This window comes from Etheostoma spectabile, chromosome 1 (assembly GCF_008692095.1).
Source record: "Etheostoma spectabile isolate EspeVRDwgs_2016 chromosome 1, UIUC_Espe_1.0, whole genome shotgun sequence".
NCBI classification, from domain to species: domain Eukaryota; kingdom Metazoa; phylum Chordata; class Actinopteri; order Perciformes; family Percidae; genus Etheostoma; species Etheostoma spectabile.
The window spans coordinates 3,719,072-3,742,616 of NC_045733.1; the positions used below are offsets into that span (position 1 = coordinate 3,719,072).

Sequence of the window (23,545 nt, forward strand, 5' to 3'; positions counted from 1 at the left end):
TCTGTTATTTTTTTCATACCATCGTAACTCTACTACAACAAGAGCCAGTGATGGTGAATTGCTTGACCTTTCTCATTGTGCAGCGGTGTTGTGCTGTGTGGTCTGTGTCGACTTGGTTCAGCCCATACATCAAGAGAGGTTTGTTATTTTTGGACAACTTTGGCTTGGTGGGAATTGGAAGCGTTTGTGTGTGCATTACAAGCCCTTATACTGGCATTTGTCAGCATTTATATTTCTTTAAATTTGCAGCTGTGATGCATTGTCAACATTATTTTACTCTTGCTCAGTAAAGATTGGCACTGTATAGGACACAGCATTGAACAGGCAAACGGCTTTCTTTAAGACACAATTTTACTGTACAAAATGTTTTATAGTTTTCACAAAATACATTTAGAAAGCTCCATTTTAAATAAAATTAAATTGAAATATTTAAGAGACAGCGTGTAGACGTTTTATCTCAGAAGCATTGCTCAGACGTAAACCCAGTGTGTGTCCATGTTCTACGTACACACTGAAATAAAAATGCAAAACTCAAAAGAGCATGACAGATGATGCTAGAAAAACCCTCCCATGGTCTTCATTTATAAATAAGGACTGCCGGGTTTGACTGCAGTCTTACGAACTTGAAGCCAATGTAATCGAACAGAACGTGTTTACAAAATTTTGCAACACAAGACTAATATCTTTAAAAAAAAAAAAACATTGTGTACTAGATGAAATACAAAGGCTTTGGTCTGTTTTACAATCAACAATGATTAAATCTGATATGTACTTGTAAACAACTGCCAAACACTTAAGTTTAAAACTCTGTCAAGCAATGTTTAATCATAATTATAGGAATTAAATATTTCTAGTTGCACAATTTTTTTTGACCATAGGACACTATAATACAACTATACCTAAGAGACAAATTGTACCTGACCCTAAAGAAATTTATTTCATGATGCATGGAACATTTATAGAATATTCTCGGGGATATAAATGAAATCAACCTTTATTGGAGAAATCTTTTTGGAGAAAAGATTTCTAGGGAAGACAAGTACTTTACATTTTGACAAACAAACTGGATTATATCGAAGAAGCAGTCTACCATTTACAGACTACAGGTTTTCTTTTACACCTGTTTTCCACATTTAATGTTCTTCGTGGTAATCTAGAGTCAATCCAACCACCGAAGCAAGAGGTCCAAGGTTGTGTTGCATGTTGTGCCGTCTTTGCACACTTTGAGCTGATGATAGTGATCCGTGGTTAATAAGCCGGCACGCAGGCCCACGTCAGGGGAGTCTAGACCACAGCGTCAGTGGGTGGATCGAGTTTGAGTTTCCTCTGCTAAATATCCATTCGTAAATAGTAAGACCAATAAATAGTTGTTGTTGTTGTTTTTTTTACACAGTAAGAGTCTTCCCTCCAGCTTTTCGTCTTTAATGATATGCAACAGCGTCCAGAGACCATGCAAAGGCTGGTAGAAAGTCTCGATATAAGCAGATCAAAAGATAGTCATGGCAGAATCTCTCAGCTTCTCCTCTCTCAAACAAATGCAAGACCAACATGGTTTTCTAGCAGTCCATCTATCAGTACTTGATCTTGGTTTTTCATATTAACATACAAATGGCCATTTACTAACACACCAGAGAAAAAGGAAACAATGACTGAAGTTGGAAATAGACAAAAAAAACAGATAAGTTTTTGTTCCATAAAAATGTAACACCGGGCACTTTACAGAGGTCCATTGTTTTTCTCTTTCCATCGTTGTTCTCTCTTCCAAGTCCTCGTTTGAATGTGCCTAGAGCTACAGAACAGCACACAGTCCCACTGGAACCACAAAGCCCAGACGTCCCAAGGCTCTCCCAGAGTCTCTCTCTCTTTCTTTCCTCCTTTCCTCTCCTGTCCTTTGCCTCTTCACAACCCTCTCTCGCCTTCTCTACTCTCCTGTGCCGTGTATGTGTGAGGAGCACTGCCGGAGGGCGATTGTGGAGTGGGTGGTTACAGGGTGAAGTAGCTCTTCTCTCTACTGTAGTCTTGACCAGTACTGAGACATGTCAGGCTCGCTCCCTGGTACTTGGACAGGGACAGACACTCCAGGAGAGATGAGTCCTGCAGAGACAAAAAGAGAAAGATGTCAGTAAAAAAAAAAAGAAGTAAATAAGTAAGTAACATGTATACAGAAGTCAAAAAATAGATGAGTGGATGCACCATGCACAGTTAGTGTGACAGCTAACACTGCTTAGCCCCATGGCACAGAGCATTGTGCTTTAAACGTTGGTAAATAGGTAGAAGAGCAGAGGGGCCGCAGTGAGTCACAATGCTCTGCACATGGTTGCACAGTAAACGGCTTGCAAGCTCAATAAATTGAGGCTTTGGCAATGGCATTTAAACAGAGAGAGTAGAACAGCAAATGAATCAAATTAATTAGCAATTTAGCACAGAGGAAATGTGGTTATGCATGATTAACTCTTCATGACTATAACCGGTATATATGGCTCTCAGTAAAAGCATCCTAATGGGGTGGAACTAAACTATGGGCTGGAGTAGTGGGATTGACATGATGGCGTAGAGCGGCGATGAAATGAGTTTAATGCAACTGCAGAAGGAAAATGATGTGGAATGTAGAGATATTGATCCGTTTAAACCATGAAGTTTCTCAAATAGATGGAGAAGAAAAGGTAAGTTGCTGCAACAGATCATGAATCAAAGATGGCTATGTAGTACCTCCTTATTTACAGGAAAGGTGGCAGATATTTCAAAGAGTGCACTGTTTATTATTAATTCCCAAGCATGTTGGTAAACAATGAACTGTCTGCCTACCTGTTGAGGTGGTACCAGAAGTGGTCATTGATTGGCTGTTCATATGTGCCTGCATATGAGGGGGCGTGTATGTGTCGTAGCTCCGCCCGTTCACAGGCGGACTGGTAGGCAGCATGCAGGAATAAGAGGAGGTCTGGCTGGGCTAAAGATGGGGGAGAGAATGTTACATTAGCTTAGCCAACCATAGTTGTAGTCTGTAATACTGTAAGGCAGTGTCTTGCTTTAATTTAATTCATAATTTTAGTTCTCTGAGAAAGCTATCCTTTAATTTTTTTGTTTGGGCAGGAAACAATTTAAATTACTCATGGTGTTATTGATTCCATCCTTAAATCATATACGTCATCATACAATATCAGATAAAAGGTATATCTTTGACATAATTGATAATTGACCAGTGAGCATTAGTCTTTTACTTACTTGCATAGGTAGATTGTTCGCCATGGTAAAGCTGGGCATGGGGGGCAACGCACTGTAGGTGTTTGCCAGTGCAGAGTCAGGTCTACCCAGCATTGACCCCGAGGTAAAAGATACTGTGAATGCAAATAAAAAAAGTGTTTAAAACTTGCTGAAATCACACACACACACACACACACACACACACACACACACACACACACACACACACACACCACACACACACGGTCCTCCAGTGTGTGAGACCGTCTCATTAGCGTTAAGTAGTACGTGCGTGAGGTAACGCCTTATTTGACAGGCTGATGGGCCCGGACACATACTGTACAGTGTGTGTCTCAGGTCTCAGGTGATTGACTTGTGAGCATGAGCTTCGGCTCTGGCGGTGTGCCCTCGTGCCTGATTCGGTAATTACAAAGATAGTCAGCTGAGAAGTTTTGCTCAATCATCCATCAAAAGGAAACCACCGGTGCTTCTTCATGTGAACTAGAGCGCACAGCCTTCGAGGCCTCTTTTCCCCTTTTATTTTAATCTGCAGGCTGTCACACAATAATATTCAGTAATATTTCACATGGACCCTGTCTAACTTGAACCCATTGGCATTTAAATGCGTTTACATTGTTACAGTAATAATGCAATGTGACTATTATAACAAATTAATCTATGCAGCATTTGTGCAATACAATAGTCAACCACTTGAGTATTATTTTAGGGTTTGGGGGTATCTTGTACGTGTTGCTGTGGTGGACCTACCCGGTGTAGTGGGCTGCGGGATGGCCTGGTAGACGCTGGTGCTAAAGCTGCTGCTGATGGGAATGTGACTGGAGGAGTTGTTGGCCTGCCGGCGCTGGTTCCGCAGCTTCTCCTCTCGCCTCCACTTTGCTCTTCTATTTGAGAACCATACCTGCAACGAAAGCTGCTTGTTAGTTTTCTTTTACATGCACTTTTTTTTCGCAACTTTTAAAAACTCTCACACATCTGTAGAGTATATATATATATATATATATATATATATATATATATATTATATATATATATATATATATATATATATATATATTTGATTAAAATAAAAAACAACTTCTGATCACTTACTTGTATTCTTGCTTCGGGCAGGTCGATTTTCGCTGCTAGTCTCTCTCGCGCGAAAACATCTGGATAATGAGTCCTTTCAAATTCTGCAATGAAAAAAATCGCACAATAAAAGTGTTAGTTAATACGTAATAAAATAGGTCGAGGCCAATTTCATTTTTTGCAGAGCTATTAGTTGAATAAACATATGTCAAGTGCCCTAAATCCGAAACAATGGACTCAACTTTGTGCCATGTCTGACAGATATAAGGCCTGTTATCCGGTTATTATTATAACCTATAAACAATTGTAGCTCTCCTACTTCATATGAGACAACCAGAAACGTATGTAGCTATATTTTAGAAATTACAATAACAAGGTGTAAAAAAATGTTATGTTATAAATGAATATGGAGCATCACTGATTGCTCGACCTTTTTCCAGTGCTTCAATCTGCTCCTGTGTGAAGGACGTGCGGTTTCTCTGTAGTTTCCTCTTGAGCTGCAGTCGCATCTGTGTCTCCTCTGAATCCTCCCCGTTCGAGCTGATGGAGTTTGTGTTTTCTCCTGCGCCGTCTTGTTGTTGGCAGCCATCTGCAAAAAAAAAAAAAAAACATGATGGAAATATTCATTCAATTAAGCTAATTGAATAATTAATTTGCGGGTCTCGTGTTGTATTGGCCTACATAATTGTACAGATCGGCGGTGCAACATCATTAATTAAAGCCCATATCATGGCTGATTAAATTCAAAATCAGAGGAATTATTGCACTTTCGTCTTAATGTTGCCAGATTACCGACGACTGCCTGCGTGAAAAGGAACAATGTGAAAAAGGCTCCGCGGTTAAACTGTTTATAAAATATTGTGGGAAAAACAGGCTGGCGAGGGAAAGGCTCTGCGTACTTATCGCTTCCCAACAATGGCGTGTGTGTTCTCAAAAGGTTAAGAGAAATGTGACAAGATGTGGCGAGCCCCTTTTCAGAGCCTATGAAATGTATTAAAACCCCAAACTCTCTAGCCCCCTTTTTTTAGGGTAGAGCAATGCCTCAATGGTCATTCCCATATGGGCGTTGGCATAGCCATTGAGGTGACCACCAACTTTTGAATAGGAGAAGACGCTTTTCAGAATGATACAATGCCTTCAGGAGTAAGGGAAACCATTAAACTATGGACACAGCCAGGGACGAGCAGTGAGCCCTCGGTGGGTGTAATATATGGGAGGGGGGCTTTTGGAGGAGATGACAAAAGGATCCTCTCTCTCTGGAGGCACACAGGCTATAGTACTTTGGCATTGTGCGCACGAGGATCCCAGTCAACAGAGCTTTGAGTCCAGTGTGTTAACCCTTATCCACTACCATCATTAATCACGTCCCCCGGCCAGCTACACGCCAGTCAGGATTTCTGTCTTCAATTGGAAACAAATGAGTGAGGAGAGAGCATGCAACCCCCTGAACAACCAAAATAAGGCCAATCTATTCAGTTGCAGGGCGAGGCTTATCGACTAATGTCTGTCTTGTTGTTGAACATCATTATCACACCGAGAAGTTAATGCGAAAGTAAGCAGGGGTGCGTTGATAAGAGGGTGGTTTATGTAATATCTCACGGATGTTTGTCTGGAGCCATGGGTTGAACTCATGAAGGGGAATTCAGCTTTTTCTATGCATAGGCTATATTGTGTTTATGATTTAACCGGTTTGGCTAGTTAATGAGTAGTGCCTTGCTCAAGGATGAGAGGTTGTTGCACGGTGGGAACAGGTGTAGTACGCCTCTATGTAGCCATGCACTAGGCTTCTGTGCCCTCTAAAAAGGGGTTATGTGCACACCCAAAAAGTTAAGTTTGAGTGGGCAAACATTCTTTTGTCTTTTGTGAAAGATGTAGTTAGAAATTATTTTTTAAAGCGTTTCCATCATGTGAGCATTCAAGCAAAGATGCACGTTTACTCACAGGCAATTTTACAAGTTTGCTGTGTCCCCGAAAACATATTTAGTGTGTCTAAATGTGAACGTCTTGGTTCACTGGAGGAAAACCTGATGCGACATGTTTTTTTGACAATTTCCCTCTCTGCAAAATAGACAAAAGTATTCTTCTACAGGCCAATAGTTTGTATCCACGCTATTTGTTTCTTCACTCTGGATAATCCATAAAAAGGAGTGAATGTGCAGCTTTTATCCGTCTGCCAGACCCACTGACGCTAGGATGGGATTTGTTTTCTTTATAAAAGCGCTGGGAAATAAACTCATTCTTTAGTATCACGATGTCTCGGCCAGTGAGGCGGAAAAGCAGCAAAAAAGAGATACCGAACCAATTGCGGCACCTTTCAGCTGCTGAGACCGGATCAAAACACTCTTGAGAGACCGCTTAGAACTGAAAGAGAAAGTGAGAGACTAAATCCTATAGACGGGATTTAGAGCCATATAGCCAGCGAATGAGAAAGACATAAAAGACCAAATCGGTGAGGAGTTTTTATTCGTTCCTTTTTGGATAGAGTTGTCTTCTTTAAGGGCCCTGTCACTCTCCATGTAGCCATTATATCTGCTTACTTGGCTCTCGGATGGATAACATATTTTCGTTCCCCTGAGACAATTGCTTTACTTAAAAAGTCATTGAATTAAAAACACAATAACTAATTAGTAGTAGTATTATTAGTGGTAGTAGTAGTAGTGTTGTTTCTGGTGTTATCATAATGTTATCATAATAAATATAATGATAATGATAATATAACCTGTGACCACAGTAAAAACTAAGCAGGTATGATATTACTTATGTAAACCAATAATAATAATAAAATAATAATAATAATAATAATAATAATAATAATGGTATTATGATTCCAAAATAAAGTTAATTATATAGCTGTTTAGCCGTTTCCGCTTTCCTACCAGCCCCACGTGACCAAATGGTCATCATACAAATGCAAATTATTATTTGCAACGACTGAAGTCCTTATAGCACTTGTATTTCCTTTTTCTGATGCATATTAGTCAGACTCAATGCCTAATCGTAAAACTTGTTTGATGAATGCATATGTAAGCAGAGCGAGCGTAAGGTGGTGGTTCCAATAAGAAAATGTGTTCGGCCTGCAGTAGGCCGACAGGAAACCCTCTGAAGTGGAACATTTCCACAGCAGCCTTACCATCTCCACACTCCTGCATGTTGCCATAATGACAGACAAAGCCTTCTCTAATGAGCAATTACACGTAGTGCGGACCGTTCCCATAACCAATCATTGCGTGTGAAGGAAAACATTCCTTTGTACTAATATCCCCGCACACAGCTCCCCGGCTCTGCTCCCCATTAGGAGGGGAGGAAAATGCAGGCTGTTGGGTGGACACCTCTGCTGAAAGGACAAGCCGCTGTCACGCACATCCATGTCTGGGACAGTGGAGGCATTCAGACTGCATACATGGCCTATGGCTTCCTCTAATCGAGTAGTCTTAATTGGGGGTCTTGTTCAGGGCATCAAAGCATGCCAATACTATACCTTCCTGCAAACAGGGTCGTAGACCGGTAACACTGGAATAGTATGTTGTGAAACTATTTATACTAAAAAATTAAAATGTATGCGTATGAGTTCACAGTTATCCTAATTTATCACCTTCAAAATATTTATTGTGATTGTCCATACATGTTACTGAGCCTGACCGACCGACTGTATCCTTTTTTGATACAAACGTGCATGCGTCAAGGTGTCTTTATTGCAGCCGCAGCCCAGCCCTTTATTGACACTATGTGATAATGAGGCTCACCTTGGTTGGGCTGCCCTGGCACTGATGTTCCGGGGTACCAGCCTGGCCGGGTCCCCCAAGTTCCTGTCTGACCGTTGAGCATTCTCAGCTTGTCATACATGCCATCTGCGCCCATCTGTTGCTTTTCACTAGCCAGGTTGCGGAGGACTCTGTTAATCGATGACACCTGAATGACAAATTGCATATGATAAAAGTAAAGATTAGATGGAGCACCATATCAGTGTGTTTCTACACATACACACACAACCACCTTAAAATCATAATAAATGTGCACAGGAAGATGTTCCTGCAAAGCGCACAAATGGACAGCGAGCTCCTTCTAATTGATTGTTTGGGTGATCACATAACGCGCGCCGCACACAGTGTATTTAATAAGACTGAATGGTTAGTTGCCCATCTCCTTTTCCTCCACTGCACGAGAAAAAAAAGTCATTTCATGTGGCAAATTAAATCATGCACATAACTTACAGTCAGTACACTTACACTGGGTATGTTGTCGTTGGTGCAGATCCCTTCCGACAGAAGTCTGTCACGGATCTCCCACGCGAAGATAGACGGACACTCCCGCTTGTACTGCGCGATTTTCGCGACCACCTCTGGAGTGGCAACTCTGGGCTTGCTGCCGCCTATTGCTCTCGGTCTTATGGAGCCAGTTTCATAATAGCGGCCCAGGATCTTGCTTACGCAGCCGTTGGATACCTGTATAGAAAACAAAAGACACAATTCACATACATTATTTACGACTATTAACGGAATTTCTTAAGATGGCGTCAAATAATTATCACCTTTTCACTGTCCAGCACTTGGACTTCATCATGGGTCTATGAACACAAAAAATATGCCTTGAAATGTATATTAGGCATTTCTTTCAAAATATGTATTCTTTATGAGAACAGGCAGATTTTGTCGGCCTTATTACATTTCCAGTAAACGGAATGATGTAACTAGTAAATTGTAATTTTACTTACTTAAAAACAACCATAACATGCATCATTTAGGCTACAGGAAACATGGATTTAATGTGAAAAGCATACCGTCATGTCTTTCATAGTTTGCTTAAATAAAAGCAGTCTGTGTCCATTGAAAACAAAGTATGCATAAAATCTGTTTTCTGTTCAAAGAAGAGTGTGATTGTCACCTGAAGTATCCTGGAGATGTCGCAGGGTCGAGCACCACTGTGAGCAAGTTCAACTATTTTCTGCCTGGTGGAATCCGGCAGCGGTCTACCATTAACAAACACACCACCAAGCTGGTTTACGCCACTGTGACCTACGTGGAGACAAAAGCATCGCAGTCATCACATCGTATTATAACTCAAAACATAGGTGATAAAGCAAATGAGTTTTATTGAATGGAGAGGAGAATGGTTTAAGCGCTCAGAATAGCCGAGATAAAGATGAAACACGAGGACAGCATATGTACAGAGGGTTTATTGCAGTTGATTTCATAGATGAAATGTCATTTTTCAACAAAAAAAAATTAAAGCCAAAGTGCTCTGATAAAACAATAGTTTTAAGAAAGGTTACACCGCTCGGTGCATTCTCTTCTGAAGACAAACGTTGCGCAGTTAATCGGTAACATGCAGAACATGGATTAAACGACAAAAGCCTCACATAAACTACATCATAACCTCTCAATATAGTTTTTTTCAGAAAATATCTGTTCAACTCAGTCAGTCTTTTGCCCCCGAGGAAACTCAAGCAATGTTTTAGCACACGGTATTAAAACAGGCGCACCGTTATCCATCCACTCATGCAGCTGCGCATCAGCACCAGCACCTCACTCATAAACTATCCTCAAAATAACAACCAGCAGCACCGACAATCTCATAAAACACAAGACCTGAAATAATGTGTTAAATTAGCTTCCATTCAAAAGCATCGCTTTTTTTCCGAAAGTGACTTTAAATCGACAAGTTCCTTCTACCATAGTCCTTCAAAACACACAATAATTACGCATTACTAAGACGGACACCACATACTAGCTCTAAAATAACATGTTTTATGATTGGTTATTGTCTAAAAAAAAGATTGCTTTTTGGAAATTATTCCTAAATTATTCGATGTATTTCTCTAAAACACAGAATAAACCGGCAAACCTGAAGCCAAATGGGAGAGCTGACTCCCCGGAGTGCCTGAGCTGCTCTCTGTTCCTCCGCTCCCTTCCCCTGTGCTGCCGCCCGGTACATTGACTCCGGGAGCAGAGGCTCCTTAGCAATAAATAAGCTCCAAATATAGAAGAGGGGGAAAATATGATGAGCCTGCCTGACATTTGTCTTTAAAATAAAGCTAGCTGCACGTCAAGTTTGAGCTTAATTTCTGGAAATAGGCGGAAGTCGCCTCGGATCATGCATGGGAGGCTAATTGAAAAGATCAGTTGGAGCACTTGTGGCAGGCATGTCACTTTATGACACCGCTCTGCTTTTGAAAATCGCATCGTCACGACAAATAGTAGCATGATAAAACGACCCTTTCTGTCTGCATTTGGATATCACTCAGACAAAATTGGACGCTACTCGTTTACCCTCCGAGGGAGACTTCGTTTTAAGGTGGCCAGGGGCTACGCGCGGTCACAGAAACGAGGGCGCGCCTGGATTCTTAACATATTAAAAGTGACATGCAGTTTTTTCACCCCCCTTGTTTGTATTTGACAACAAATGCTCACAGCCACTGCAGTCCTGTTGTGTGCAATCGGTAGGCGTCTCTACTCTGAAATATGTCACAGGACTCTGGTTTAAACTGCAGATTTAATTTTATATAGACTAAATGATCAAAAGGGTGGCTGTGTAGGCTACAACTAAGTGAAAAGAAACCTGTTAAATGGAATAACATATCCCTTTGACCGCTATGTGTAATAATCTTCCAGCGTGGATCTGATTGATAGTAAATCCATTATCATCCCTCCTGCTCTTTGGTAATTCCAGGATTAAGTGGAATTAATAGACTTCTTACGCTGAAATTGGCCTACCCGCATTAAGTAGTCCTGCTCTGCAGGTTCTCGTGGGCTGCTCCGTCACCTTTGATTCATAGCTATCATATAAATCCTCCGGATCGATTAAACCCGTCAGATAAGCACATCACATAAAAATTCAACACTCCTAAGGTTAAGTCTTAATCATGGCACAATTCCCTCAAGTGCCCAGAGTCGATCTCGCCCGCTGGCGCTGATTATGCGCCTTGTATTCTATTGCAAGTCGACTAATAGGAAAACATATGGTGTCAATTTGGACGCTCCCCACCACATACACCCAGGAGTTATTAGCACAAAAGCCACCGAGGCCGTCGCGACCTTTAGACAACCCAAAGGGCCGGGCCCAGTGATATGTCCTCTGCAATTCGCACCAGACATCACAAGCCAGCATCCCATTATCATCAATCCGCTGCAAAGCATTGTACACATCTTTGATAAGGCCCCATCATCTATACAATGGAACACTGGCAAGCATAAATAAAAATGAAAATATATAAACATTTTTTTAAAGCACAGTAGCTGTTAAAAAAAGACTCGAATGCAAGCAGTTTTTAAAAGTATTTTTGGTTTTCATCACAGGTCACTTTTAATATGAATCACACCAATATAAATCCAGCTGACCAACATTGGATTCTGACATTTTTTATCACTAATGCGCACAGATTACAGCACAGACACGTCATCAAGGTATATGGAGAATAATAAAATAAAATCATCCCACACACCTTCATCACAGATGTCATACACCTCTTGTCCAGCAGCAAGAGAGAAAATGTTTCATGTTTATCCTTTTTGGTTTCAACACACACCAGGAACAAGACAGATATTCAACTCATGTAGGCCACTTTAAGGCCTATAAGAAACTTCATGTACCATGTTTTTTTGATTGGCACCCACGACAATATGGTTGTTAATATTATCTTCCGCTGTAAATTCAGCCTGCACCAAACAGTGAGGCCTGCGGTTATAATATGAGCATTTTCTTTCTAGTTCATGCTGTCTGTCCGTGAAGAATATGGACTAATCTCCATAAGACATTATTGCTATTCCTCATGTTTCATGCAGGGCTCTTCTCTACGCAGCTAATCTTGTATGCAGCCTGGCAGGCAGCTCTAACGCTAATGCAGACGGCTGTGCAATTATTTAATACCAACTCAAGCAGAAACAAAAAATCTCCCTCTCAACCCAACCCCCTCTCTTCTCTTTCTCTCTCTCTCTCTCTCTCTCTCTCTCTGGAGAAGGACGACGTGTGATTAACTTGTTCAATAATAACTTCTCTACCTATCATTGCAAAAAATAAATTAACAGCAATGAAATGGCCATCAAATAACTGAGAATATTTCTCCCCTGCACCTCAAAGGCATGTAAATGTATGCCTGCACATACATTTCCTACATAAAGTGTTCTTTAAGTTATTGCTTTATAACAACCAGTGCATAATGTCAGTGGGTGTTCAACCACATTAGAACTTGCGGTTGTAATCAAAAGTTTCAAAAACTAAATAAATATGAAAACAACTTACTGTTCTGCATCATTGAGGCTACGCCAGACTCCCACGTGGCTTGGTTGTGGTATTCTATACGCGTCACATGGGGAAAAAACAAAGCTGGTTAGTATCATGTGCATATCTTTTTTCACTGTCAAATTATTTGCAACATTTTTTTTTTGAATAAAGTTTCTCATCTCATCGTTCGATAAGAATGTTTGCGGATCTTTGTGTTTAAAACATTATTGATGCATAATGAATTTTCACATCCTCAGTGTATGTATGTATTTTAATTAAACTTGCCTGGAAACAGAGTTGACTGTCCACTCTATAACAATTTAGTCAATCATCTGCCGTTTTCACTACTTAATGTCTCCCTATAGGACAAAGCAAAACAACACATTAGCACAGCCACAGCTATACTGATGCACTTACTATATCTTTATTTGTGCCCTACATTTACAATAAACCTATATGTTGCTGCCAAGCAAATAAATAAAAATTGAGGCAGTACAAGATTATTTAGGATTATCTAGGTCTGTTTCCTACAGCACCCAAATACATTCAAACTAACAGCCTTGCCGTGATATATAACTCTTTAACAGCACTATTTCATTCAAGGCTTATAAAGCAGTCAGCCCTCATCTTCTCAGCAAGAGGCAATCACATTGTTTTGTTCTGTTTTTTAAACTTGATAACCCTCCTCTTGTGGAGTCTATCGTGGAAACTGTACAGTGACACACGTTGTCTACCTCGCCTCACTGCTCTGTAAAAGTCCAGACCAGGAGGGGGTACAAAGCTGGTGTACAAAGCCTGCTGGACTCCCAACAATGCACCCCCTTTTCTGCCTCCGTATGTCTCAAACCCGGGGCAAAAACTCGGCCTCCGCGACTAGAAACACAGCTTCCCAACTAAACACACCAACAAGTTCAGATTATACAAAGAGCCGGAGGCATGCATCCACCCCCTCCGGGACCATTCACACACATAACACATTAAACTCACTCCCCCACACACACACACACACACACCCCCACCCCACACCAACACACCACACACACACACACACACACACACACACACACACCGACCCTGACCCCGGTGCCGCTGGTGCTGAATGTGTTTTTGTTGGCCCTGCTTTTATAGAAGAAATTTAAAAGTAATTTCTTGTTACAAATTTTGGTGGTTATTTTGTGCGGTGGTGCGGGTGTAAAGCGGGTTTAAAACAACAGCGCAGTAGGCGCTCAATTGGAAAGACAATGCATTAAAGAAGCTATTGACTGGGGGGGGGGGGGGGGGGGGGGGGGGGGGGGGGGGGGGGGGGACAGATAAAAGGGGCCATGGAGGGAGAAGACTGAAGTTTTCGTTTTCTCCCTCTATCAAAGTTGTGTTGTGTGCAGAGCAAAATGGCCTGATAGCGACGTCCGTAACATACGGTGTTTAGTCCAATGCTAGTTTGTGGGGATGCACGCAGGGCCGCCATTGCATTTAGATTGTTGCTTTCTTTCATGTTTAACAAATAGGCTGCATTAATCAAATTCAGATTCCATCACACTGGCCCACATAGCCTGAGTTAGCCTAGCATAGACTGAAATGACCTAAAACAGCTACTTACTAATTCAGATGTTATTATTGTCATTGGCCTAATGTCATGATTTAAGGTGGAATAACAACAAATAAAATAATAGCAGCCTATTTAAGCCTGACCAGTCTGCACTCAGTTGCTTTTAGCCTTGTAAGGTCCAAGTGGTTAATCATTTATTTGAGGTCGAAAGCTCAAACTTTGTTGTTTCCGAGGTTAACCACGACCTGATCTGCATTTCTTTTCCTTCAGTAATCCTAATTCAACATGTTTATTGTGGCCGCGCTCACAACATTCATATGCAGAAATAATGCGTGTAGGCCTTCAATATAATGGCCCCGGTGCAAATTGGTGGCTAACAGAAAATATATAGCCTGTATTAAAATACGCAACATGACTTTAAAAATTGTATTAGGATAAAGATTATAGAAGAGTTAGTAAAGTAGTTATTACCATGTACTAGCAGCTTTAATTTCAACTCAAAGGATTAACAATTATAGATAATGGTAACATATCATTGTGCCCTGTACTAGTATGTTTTTGCTATGCGTCAGTTTCATTTTTTATTATACTTTTAAGATGAACTATGCTTAATTGATCTTCATGATTAAAAAATAAAAATGCATAATTACATTTAATGAATATATATATGTTTTATTTTGCTAATTTCTACTATCTGTTTGACAAAATTGTTTAAAAGCAGCAGCAATGTGTATCCATATTTAATGTTTTATCACATGTATGAAATGATTTCAAATATTATTTAGCCAACTATTATAGTTTGATGTGCCTGTCAAAGAGCGTCTGACTATTTTAAAATGCTACACAGCAATTTAACCAACATGTTAAAGTAGTTTAACTCGCTGTCATTAAGGGAAGCAGCTAAGAACAAATGGGCAAAGTTGTACACTAACACGCTATCACTGGCCTCCTCCCCAAGTGCTTCATGGAGCTTCTTTTTTTTTTGTAGAAGGCGCTTGGGTGACTCGCCTGCATGAATCAATCTGACACCTTTCCTCAACGGGTCATTGCGCCCCATTCTCCACGATGATCACTGTCCTGGCCCAACGTGACTTTTTACTCTTTACTGTCATAAATAAGCGGTAAGCTATCCGTAGGCCTAAACACCCACCAAAACCGAGCAGATAAAGCAGACAGAGGCGCTAAAGGCTGGTCGCACTTTTGAAAGTCCAGTCAGAAGACAGGCTGCACAGTCCAAACGATAATACTACACCCACAACCTCACCACTGAACCTCAACCTACAGCCGAGAATAAATCACCTATAATAATAATTATAATAACAATAATAATAACACACTAATTCATATAATAATTGTTGTTATTAACAATAATAATAATAATAATAATAATAATAATAATAATAATAATAGTAATAAATGCCATAATTAAACTGAACATACAAACATCGAGTAAGGATCTTACCTTTTTGGGGCATCCTGCGTCGTTGTCAAAGTCCTTGGTAAACTATAGGCTACTGCCTAGTTCTCCACAGCACAGAAAGAGCAAAAAAAAAAGCCGACCAGGATCAGTCTTTCTCGGGAAGTTTAGAAGAGGAAAAATTAGTTTCCAGTGGTCTTCGGCGGAGATGGAGGGGATATCCCTGCGAAGGGGACAGAGATTGACAGTGAACTCAGATGTCAGGACGCACGGAGTTTGGCGAGGATGTGCGCTGGCGTGTGAGAGAGCGAATGAGAGAGTCGGAAAGAGGGAGAGTGGGGAAGAGAAAGAGAGAGAGAAAGAAGGGGGGGAGGGAGGGAGAGTGGTGGTGGTGGTAGAAGGAGGTGGGGGTAAGAGAATGAACACACCTATGCTGATTGGTGATGGAACAAGTGTATTAATGTATGTGTTCCTGGTCTGCTATGTGCGCCTCGCCTCCCTCCGCCGCTCTTCACTGGCCCATTAGCGCGACCCGACCTCTGTCATCATCCCCCATATAAACACTTCCCCCTGCACACCACAGCCAAAGCGGGAAACGGGGCCGAGCCACAGCGACAGCGAGAGAGAGAGCGAGAGAGCGAGTGAGAGAGAGAGAGAGAGAGAGAGAGAGAGAGAGAGTGAGAGAGAGAGAGAGAGAGAGAGAGAGAGTCTTCCCAACTCACTAATCAGCCCACGCATGCAAATACCCTGCGCTCTCTTTGCTGAATATTGCCCTATTGCAAAGCAACTGCCTCAGAAATGCCCATTGGTCGGAAGGCTCTATTCTTCCAGGCTGAATTGGGTCCGCGCAGGGAATCTAAGGCAGCTCCAACCTGAGGCTAACTAGTGCTGCAAGGGCGACGGAAAGTAGCAGTGGAGCAGCAGCACACGTGAACGCTGGAGCTCATAACACCAAATGAAAATTACAAAGAGCTGCAGCGTGCTTTTTATAAAGCAGACAATGCTCTAAACATTCTATTAATGTTATATAGACGCATGTTATAAAGATGTTATGTTGAAAAGTTTGGAGACAGGTTTTGTGTTTTTTTTAATTTTTATATATAGACCTGCAGGTGGTTATCATCACTGACAACAATTTTCTCTTTGACAAAATACAAAATGTTCAGATGAGTTTTGCTTTCTTATTCTATTTAAATCACACAGACGTAAATGAGCTTAACACAGGAAATTAACTATATTGCTCTAAAATAGGAAATTGAAGCCTCAAAAACATCCCTGAGACCTCTGGTGCTGTAAAGTGCAGTTTAATTTTTTTAACGTTTTGTGTTTTTTAACAAAGCGCTCCAAATGAGAGGATAGGCTACTTAGGAAATATTTTGCATCTGAAAATGGCACGGCCCTCCCTCCCTCACTAAAAACAATCAGAAATCACCACGTGCTTTTGTTGATTCTTTTGGGTATCAAATTCCCCTGAATAGCCTTACCCTCCTGTCAACAAGAACACCATGCGTAAAGAGCGCAGCCTTTAGGCAAGCTCCGGTGCTTTTTATGGACACATTTGCGAGGCATGGCGACGTCACTCCTGCGACCTGACAGCAAATAGCACGCGTAAATAAAGTAAAGCAAATGACTGTGTAGCCATGGCCACACGCTCCCAAACTGCGCTGGTTGAATGACTGGCTATTAACACACACCTCAACGCACCCAAAAGCAACCCCTCTGCGCCCGTGTTTGAGCATACACTCGGAGCTTTGGGCAGCACCAGTCTCAGCACTGAGGAGCCCCGTCGCTCACTCCAAAAGGAGGAGAACCGAAGGGAAGAGAATGAGGGTTGTATGGATGTGGAAGCCAAACTAAAGTAGAAAAGGGGGTGCATGAAAGGGCAACGAGAGAGAGAGAGAGAGAGAGAGAGAGGGAGAGAGAGAGAGAGAGAGAGAGAGAAGAGGGAGGCATAAGCAGGGGGAGGGGAAAGAAATTGCTTCTTTTTTTGGATGGGAGGCCATGAAATGAAGTCATGGAGGCCTACACTTGACTTTCTTTGACATGTGAAAAAGTAGGAGAAGTCAGTGCTCATCAATAAAACACTTCGGAGGTGAAAGAGGGCTCCCTAACAACCATCGCATTCCTGACTATGGGTTCAATGAGTAGACAAACGACGCTGCCAGAGAGAGAGAGAGAGGGTGAGAGGCAGGGAGGGAGAAGGAGGGAGGAAGGGGGGAGAGACAGAAAGAGGGACTGCCCGGCTTGAATGGGGCCCTCAGTGGGCCGGCGAGATAATGAGCTGAGAGGACCGGCTCAAACTGTCACCGAGGGTCCCGCAGTGAGGAACAACACTTTGGCCAATACTCCTTCATCAAACAACCCGTAAACTAAACGAGCACATTCATCTGTTTCTCCTTCCTGCATTGTTTCTACTCACTTAGACTGGTGGCTCAGCCTATGGGCCTGCTATGAATGGCCGCAGCTTATATCAGCTAAGGGGGGTTCCCAAACATTTTCCACGTCAAGGACCCCCCTATTAGACATGCATTAGACCACAAACATTAGACACCCCCCCCCCCCCCCCCCCCCCCCCCAACCAGTCAGCCCACCCGATAGGAGTTTGTGCAATGAGGGACCGTGTTGGTTATGATTTACTGTAAACATCAAAGACTGGACACGCTGAAGGTGGAGTCAAACTTCCCAACAACATTGATCATTATATTCAGAAATAACTTATTTGTAGAGGTCAATGGAGGGAAATAGTTTTCTTGTAAATCTACTTGAATTAAATTTAACACTAACATAGTACAATGGGGAGTTGATAACAAGAACAAAGAGGAGTCTGAACTGCAGCAGTGTTTACTAAACTATACATGCTCAAGTCAGTAAGCAAGTGCATGTTGGCTTAGACAGCTGTACCAGAGATGTGGCACCTAAACCACAGCCAAACGTCATAAGTAACAGAGTATATCATTTTCTGATTTGGTCACTTAAACTGAGCTCAATTGTGTAAATCAGTTTGCTGATAAACATGCATGATCTCGTTCAATTACGTGTTGGAAATGTGATCCCAATTGCAATAAAAACAGCCTCCATCCCATGTATTTTAAATACTTGTGGTTATAGCCTACCTTTGTAGTGCAAATGTTATTGCCACTCACTTGTCACAGACTGCAGCTGTCAAAAATTCACACCACTAACCTGCCCTCGCTGAAAAGACAGATTCCCCGATGAGTGTGTCAAGTAGTTTTCTTTGGAAACAATACCTCCAGTAGGTTATTGATTTCTTTGGTTAAGCTGTAAATCCGCTCCAAGAGCTAATTCGTCTCCAATCTCGGGAGATTTCTATTTTTTCTTTATTTTACAACCTTCACTCGCATGCCAAGTAGGCCATCTTTAACAGCAACAACTCTTTTATGAAATATTTTTTCATACATGTTTTTTTCTGTTTTGTAAAGTATAGTCTGGATTGTGTGGAAGTCTGTAAAAAAAAAAACAGGGATAGGCTGATGTTGGGAAAGCAATTAGCCCAATTCGGATTAGCAGCAACTAATGCCACAGGCCTTGAAAAGAAAGCCTAATCTGGTCGCTATTTCCCCCTAAGGCAATGTGGTATTCGTATCTATCTAGAAACTTTTAAATGCAAAAAAAAGAAAGAAAGACAGAATATAAGGGGGGGAGCTGCAGTGTAAAACAGTGACATTGTTTTTAGATAGTTAGAAGGATGATAGTGCAGGGTAACCCCCCCTCCCCCAATTTACTTCTTATTTGGGATTTATCCTTTACAGACTGATGCACATTTATACGAGATTAATTCATCATGTGTAAAACTGGTGGAATGGCGCTTCCAATTTTTTTTATTTATTTAGTTTTTGTGGGTTTTTTTATTCACTAATGCGTTGATCCCCCATGGAGGTCACAGTTCACTCGCCTTTTATGTATCAGGACATTTGGGGCGGTCTATTAGAAAACATTACAAGATTGTTTCAAGATTTGTATATAGTAAAAAAAAAAAAAAAAGATGGCTTAGCTGATCCCTCTGATCCAAGTGGATTTTTAACTCAGATTTTTTTCTGGAGCATTGATCCCCTTAATTTTAATAGGAGTAAGTTATTCCTTTAGGAAGTAACAACACCAAATCCTGTTTTGGTGCATTTTAAACATCCTGTGTAACTGTTACATCCTAAAAATCCCAACTCTACCTGCTTCTCATTAGGGATCATTTGCAGGCCTCACTTCTTCTTTTTTTACACCTGCTTCATGCACCAATAAGCAAATAATTAAATCCAATATCATACATTGTAATAATAATAATAATAATAATAATTATTATTATTATTATTATTATTATTATTATTATTATTATTATTTCTACTATTGTTTTCTTATTTCTACTATTGTTCATTGTTGATGAAGGTAATTATTACTTATTAGCTTCGCTGGTTGAATGACTAGTCTTTCCGATAATATTATTGGCTATTTGCTTGTGACGGACCGACGGTTAATATAAAAATAATTTTAGGTTAAATAATAGTTTTAGGTTAATTCGATTTTTTTAGTCAAATCAAAATAAACCTAAAATTATGATTTATTTTTTTTACTGGTTTTGTTCATTGTGTAATCTCAATAATCACTACAAATGTCGACTTTAATTTCTAAGATGTGTTCTTGTTGAGATGACCTGTCATTCATCAAACAGCCCCGGATTGTCAGATTTGTTCTCTGTGAAGAGATTCATGAGGACGTCGCTGGTTTATTTGCATACATTATTTGCACTTTTACAATGTGCAGTTCTGTCAACAATAGTCAAACAATCACATCCTTGTTTGACTTTTTTGCAGTCCTTTTTATATTTTTGAAACCCTGCTGCATATGGAGCGCGTCCAGGAAAAGAAAACTTTATTTATGTCTACTAATTTCTCAGCACATCAAGCAAAAATGCAAGGGAACGTAACTCCATTAGGAACAATTTAAATGTTTGCAGATGGTCCTCATTCTGCTTTTCTAAAAGCTTAACAACCATCTGCTTTATAGGCGCTTTTAAAACATGTTCCATCACAATAAAGGTCTACATGCCTTTAATAGGCCTACTGTAGTTTGAGCTGAAGGGTGCACCCTTCTCCTCCTGGCAGGATGTGTTAAGGGATAAATGCATTCATGTAAATGTAGTTTTGATTTAACAAATCCATAGTGAACGATCTGTGAAGTTTGTGAACAGACAAGGACAGGATCTATGATTGGTTGTGCAGCACACAGAACGTGTGTAGTCCACAGAAGTCTCCTGGCAAAAGGCTGAAGGCTGGGATAAACACCGGGGCTAATGGTGTCAAAACGCTGCTCGGCAAGCGTGACAGGAAGAAACACGGACCCGACCATACACGAGCCTGGACCTGAGACATCTCAGGTCTCTCCGCTACTGTTTGGAAATCCGATTGTATCTGATCTCTTTTTTTGTGGAAAAAAGTAAACACATGGGAGCTCATCTTATTGGAGTTGTGATTAAAATAGAAATACAAAAAACACATAAATACAAACATAAACACAAGGCACAGGCCCTTTTTATGAACCCAAATCAATCTCAGACCCCTCAGGGCGCACACGTCATTTCCCTACAATCTTAGATGTACTTGGAAATTTGACATTCCCTTTTTTTTTGCAAATTACAGCCAACATTTAAAAGATGTATTTTACAACACGATCAATAACTTCTTTAACTCAACATTTCAGCCAACATATTACGCTTTTCTCCTTTTCTCCAAGGATCGCATATGGATTGCAGCGCGATGAGGAAATGCAGCCAAACTAAAATATTTCGCTGATGGACAGCGTCATTTCCACCGCGTTGATGGATGGAGCAGGGCTGAATAGATCCCCATACACATTCAATTCCCTTTAATTGTCACCAGAAGTAAAGCTCACATTTTTTTAAAGGAGTGACGTGCGCTTAATTCCTCAATGAAGATCGCTAATTACACGCTATGTGTGTGTGATATAGATGACAACAAAAAAACGTAGTCAGCTCGCTGAGTTCAACTTTGTGTGTGTGCACACCTCCTGTAGGCTACACAGGGCAACGTGCAAGCACTTAACCCGTAATTTTACTTTACTTTGCCCATGCCTCATGCTTATAATCAATCTAGCCTACAAGTTTCTGCTTCACATTTCCTTTCAAGTCTTAGGAGTTCAGGCACATGTGCAGTCTTAATATATTCTAAAAAGGAGAATTCTAAACATATCAGGGCTTTAAATATCAAAAATAAATTCCAATTTCGTTTAAACTCACCGGATGAAAGGCAGTAGCTGTGTCTGACCGGTATCCTGTACGTATAAAGTCGCTTCTTCCCTCCCCGGATCTCTCCTCCGAGTCACAGCAACAGAAACGTATAGGTCCCGATTAAAATCTATCTACCTTTGGATCCGTCTTGGAGTTGAAATGTCAATGAGAGTGGGAAAAAAAATCTGCAGCTCTTACCAGCAACTTTCCCTTCAGCATCCGCCTCAAGTTGGCAGTGATTGGCTAGAGCGACGGCTCGACGTCATACCTTGGACAGGACACAGAGAACAGAATGGGGAAGTGCACAAGGTAGCATAGGCTACATGTGGGGCGCACCGGCCTCTTTACTGTCCCAGTGTGTGCTGTGGCCAGGGACTGACAGCTAACATATCACTCTGCTGGGGAACGTCCAATTTTATCTATAAAGTTGATCTTATTTTACGTTTTTTTATTCAACACTGTTCCCTGTCGTGCCAGATTGAAGTACGGTTTCGCAAAAAACATAACAAGGTGTCCAGTGATTTTAAGAATACAAGTCATACATGGAGAGATGTTCGTGAGCTCATCCTGAAATTGAAAATAGATTAGTAAAATACATGTTTCATGCTATGCAAACAACATGCAACATGGCTTGTAGGCATTGTCTGGTAGGCCTTTTTTAAAGTTTTAAATCTTTACACGGAGAGTTTTTGCGAGATATTTTATATAACTTTAAATGTATGAAAACTTAACCATCACCACAATTGATTTAGTCAGTAGGACTTAATAGCTGCTACTGACTGTAATGGTAATAAGACACGAGCAAGTAGATAGTTGTGTTTTTTTTTTTTTTTTTTTTTTTTTAATCTGGGCATGCTTAGTGTGCAACAGGTGTGGACAGCACAGGTGCAGGCAAGTTTCAATCAATAGACTTATAAAAATGTCTTTCGCTGTTCCTCATGATGCTTTTGGGCAGTACAGTAGACCTAGACACATATCCAAAGCTCTGGTATTATCCTAGTACAGTTTTGTTTTAAGCATTTAAAAGTGTAATCGTAAACATAAATTATGTTGGAGACAACTGGACGGGTTTTTCTACAGCCCTATAAAGTTGTTCTAATGGGACTTAGCTTCCCTTTTAAGGCGGGCTAAAAGCCTCAATTCCTATTTCACAACCTCTGATGTTTGTGTCAATTTGAACAAGGCGGTGAGTAAATGGGCAACCACGCCGCCGCCTGTCTCTCAGGAAGAGACCGGGGCAGCGCAGGTACGGGCCAGTCAGGACAGGCTGTGTTTGGGTCATTATTTGGAGGGACAGCCATTAAGAGGCCTCGATACTGTGCAACGCAGCAGGGTGCTCGACATCCGCGCTGGAAACCGCACGGCTTGGTCCCTGCTTATCAGGCTGTCAATAAAAAGAGATGGGATACAGCGGCCGAGCCAGGTGCTCCCATTCCCTTCCCACACAGCCCCGCTCTCCAGAAGCAGATCAGGCGTAAACGCAAATCTGTCCAGCCGGTTTTCCCTCTGCCGTCACCACGCTGCTGCACAACGCCACCTCCCCCCCTCTATCTCGCTCTCTCTCTCTCTCTCTCTCTACACACACACACACACACACACACACACACACACACACACACACTTTTTTTCTGATTTTGGTAAAACTATATGGAAACTGTTTTGTGTTGTGTGTTCCAATACTAATGTTAAAGAAAAATCTGCCTATATTTTCATGTGATCCCAATCTTCACTGCCATGCATATTTAGCAACCACATACAGTTAAGTTATTTGACATTATTCCCACCTAAACGTTGATGTGAACAGGCCTGCATAGACAAC

The 23,545-nt window shown here is 41.2% G+C and overlaps 1 protein-coding gene across 13 annotated transcripts; it reads right to left on the bottom strand.

Annotated features, from left to right (window-relative positions):
- Window positions 1-333: 333 nt before the first annotated feature.
- On the bottom strand, window positions 334-21,930 carry pax6b (paired box 6b). 13 transcript variants are annotated; one of them, XM_032512237.1, is made up of 15 exons: window positions 15,899-16,060; window positions 15,516-15,693; window positions 12,793-12,866; window positions 12,526-12,579; window positions 11,729-11,752; window positions 9,172-9,302; window positions 8,819-8,854; window positions 8,517-8,732; window positions 8,034-8,199; window positions 4,721-4,879; window positions 4,312-4,394; window positions 3,970-4,120; window positions 3,223-3,335; window positions 2,806-2,947; window positions 334-2,094 (listed from the first exon to the last, which is right to left on the bottom strand). In XM_032512237.1, the coding sequence occupies exons 4-15, from the start codon at window positions 12,536-12,538 to the stop codon at window positions 2,009-2,011; spliced, it is 1,320 nt and encodes a 439-aa protein (XP_032368128.1). In that variant the 5' UTR covers window positions 12,539-12,579; window positions 12,793-12,866; window positions 15,516-15,693; window positions 15,899-16,060; the 3' UTR covers window positions 334-2,008. The 13 variants fall into 13 exon arrangements, with proteins under 13 accessions (XP_032368128.1, XP_032366349.1, XP_032366855.1 ...); XM_032510458.1 differs by lacking the exons at window positions 12,793-12,866; window positions 15,899-16,060 and adding an exon at window positions 21,736-21,929; XM_032510964.1 differs by lacking the exon at window positions 12,793-12,866.
- Window positions 21,931-23,545: the final 1,615 nt, after the last annotated feature.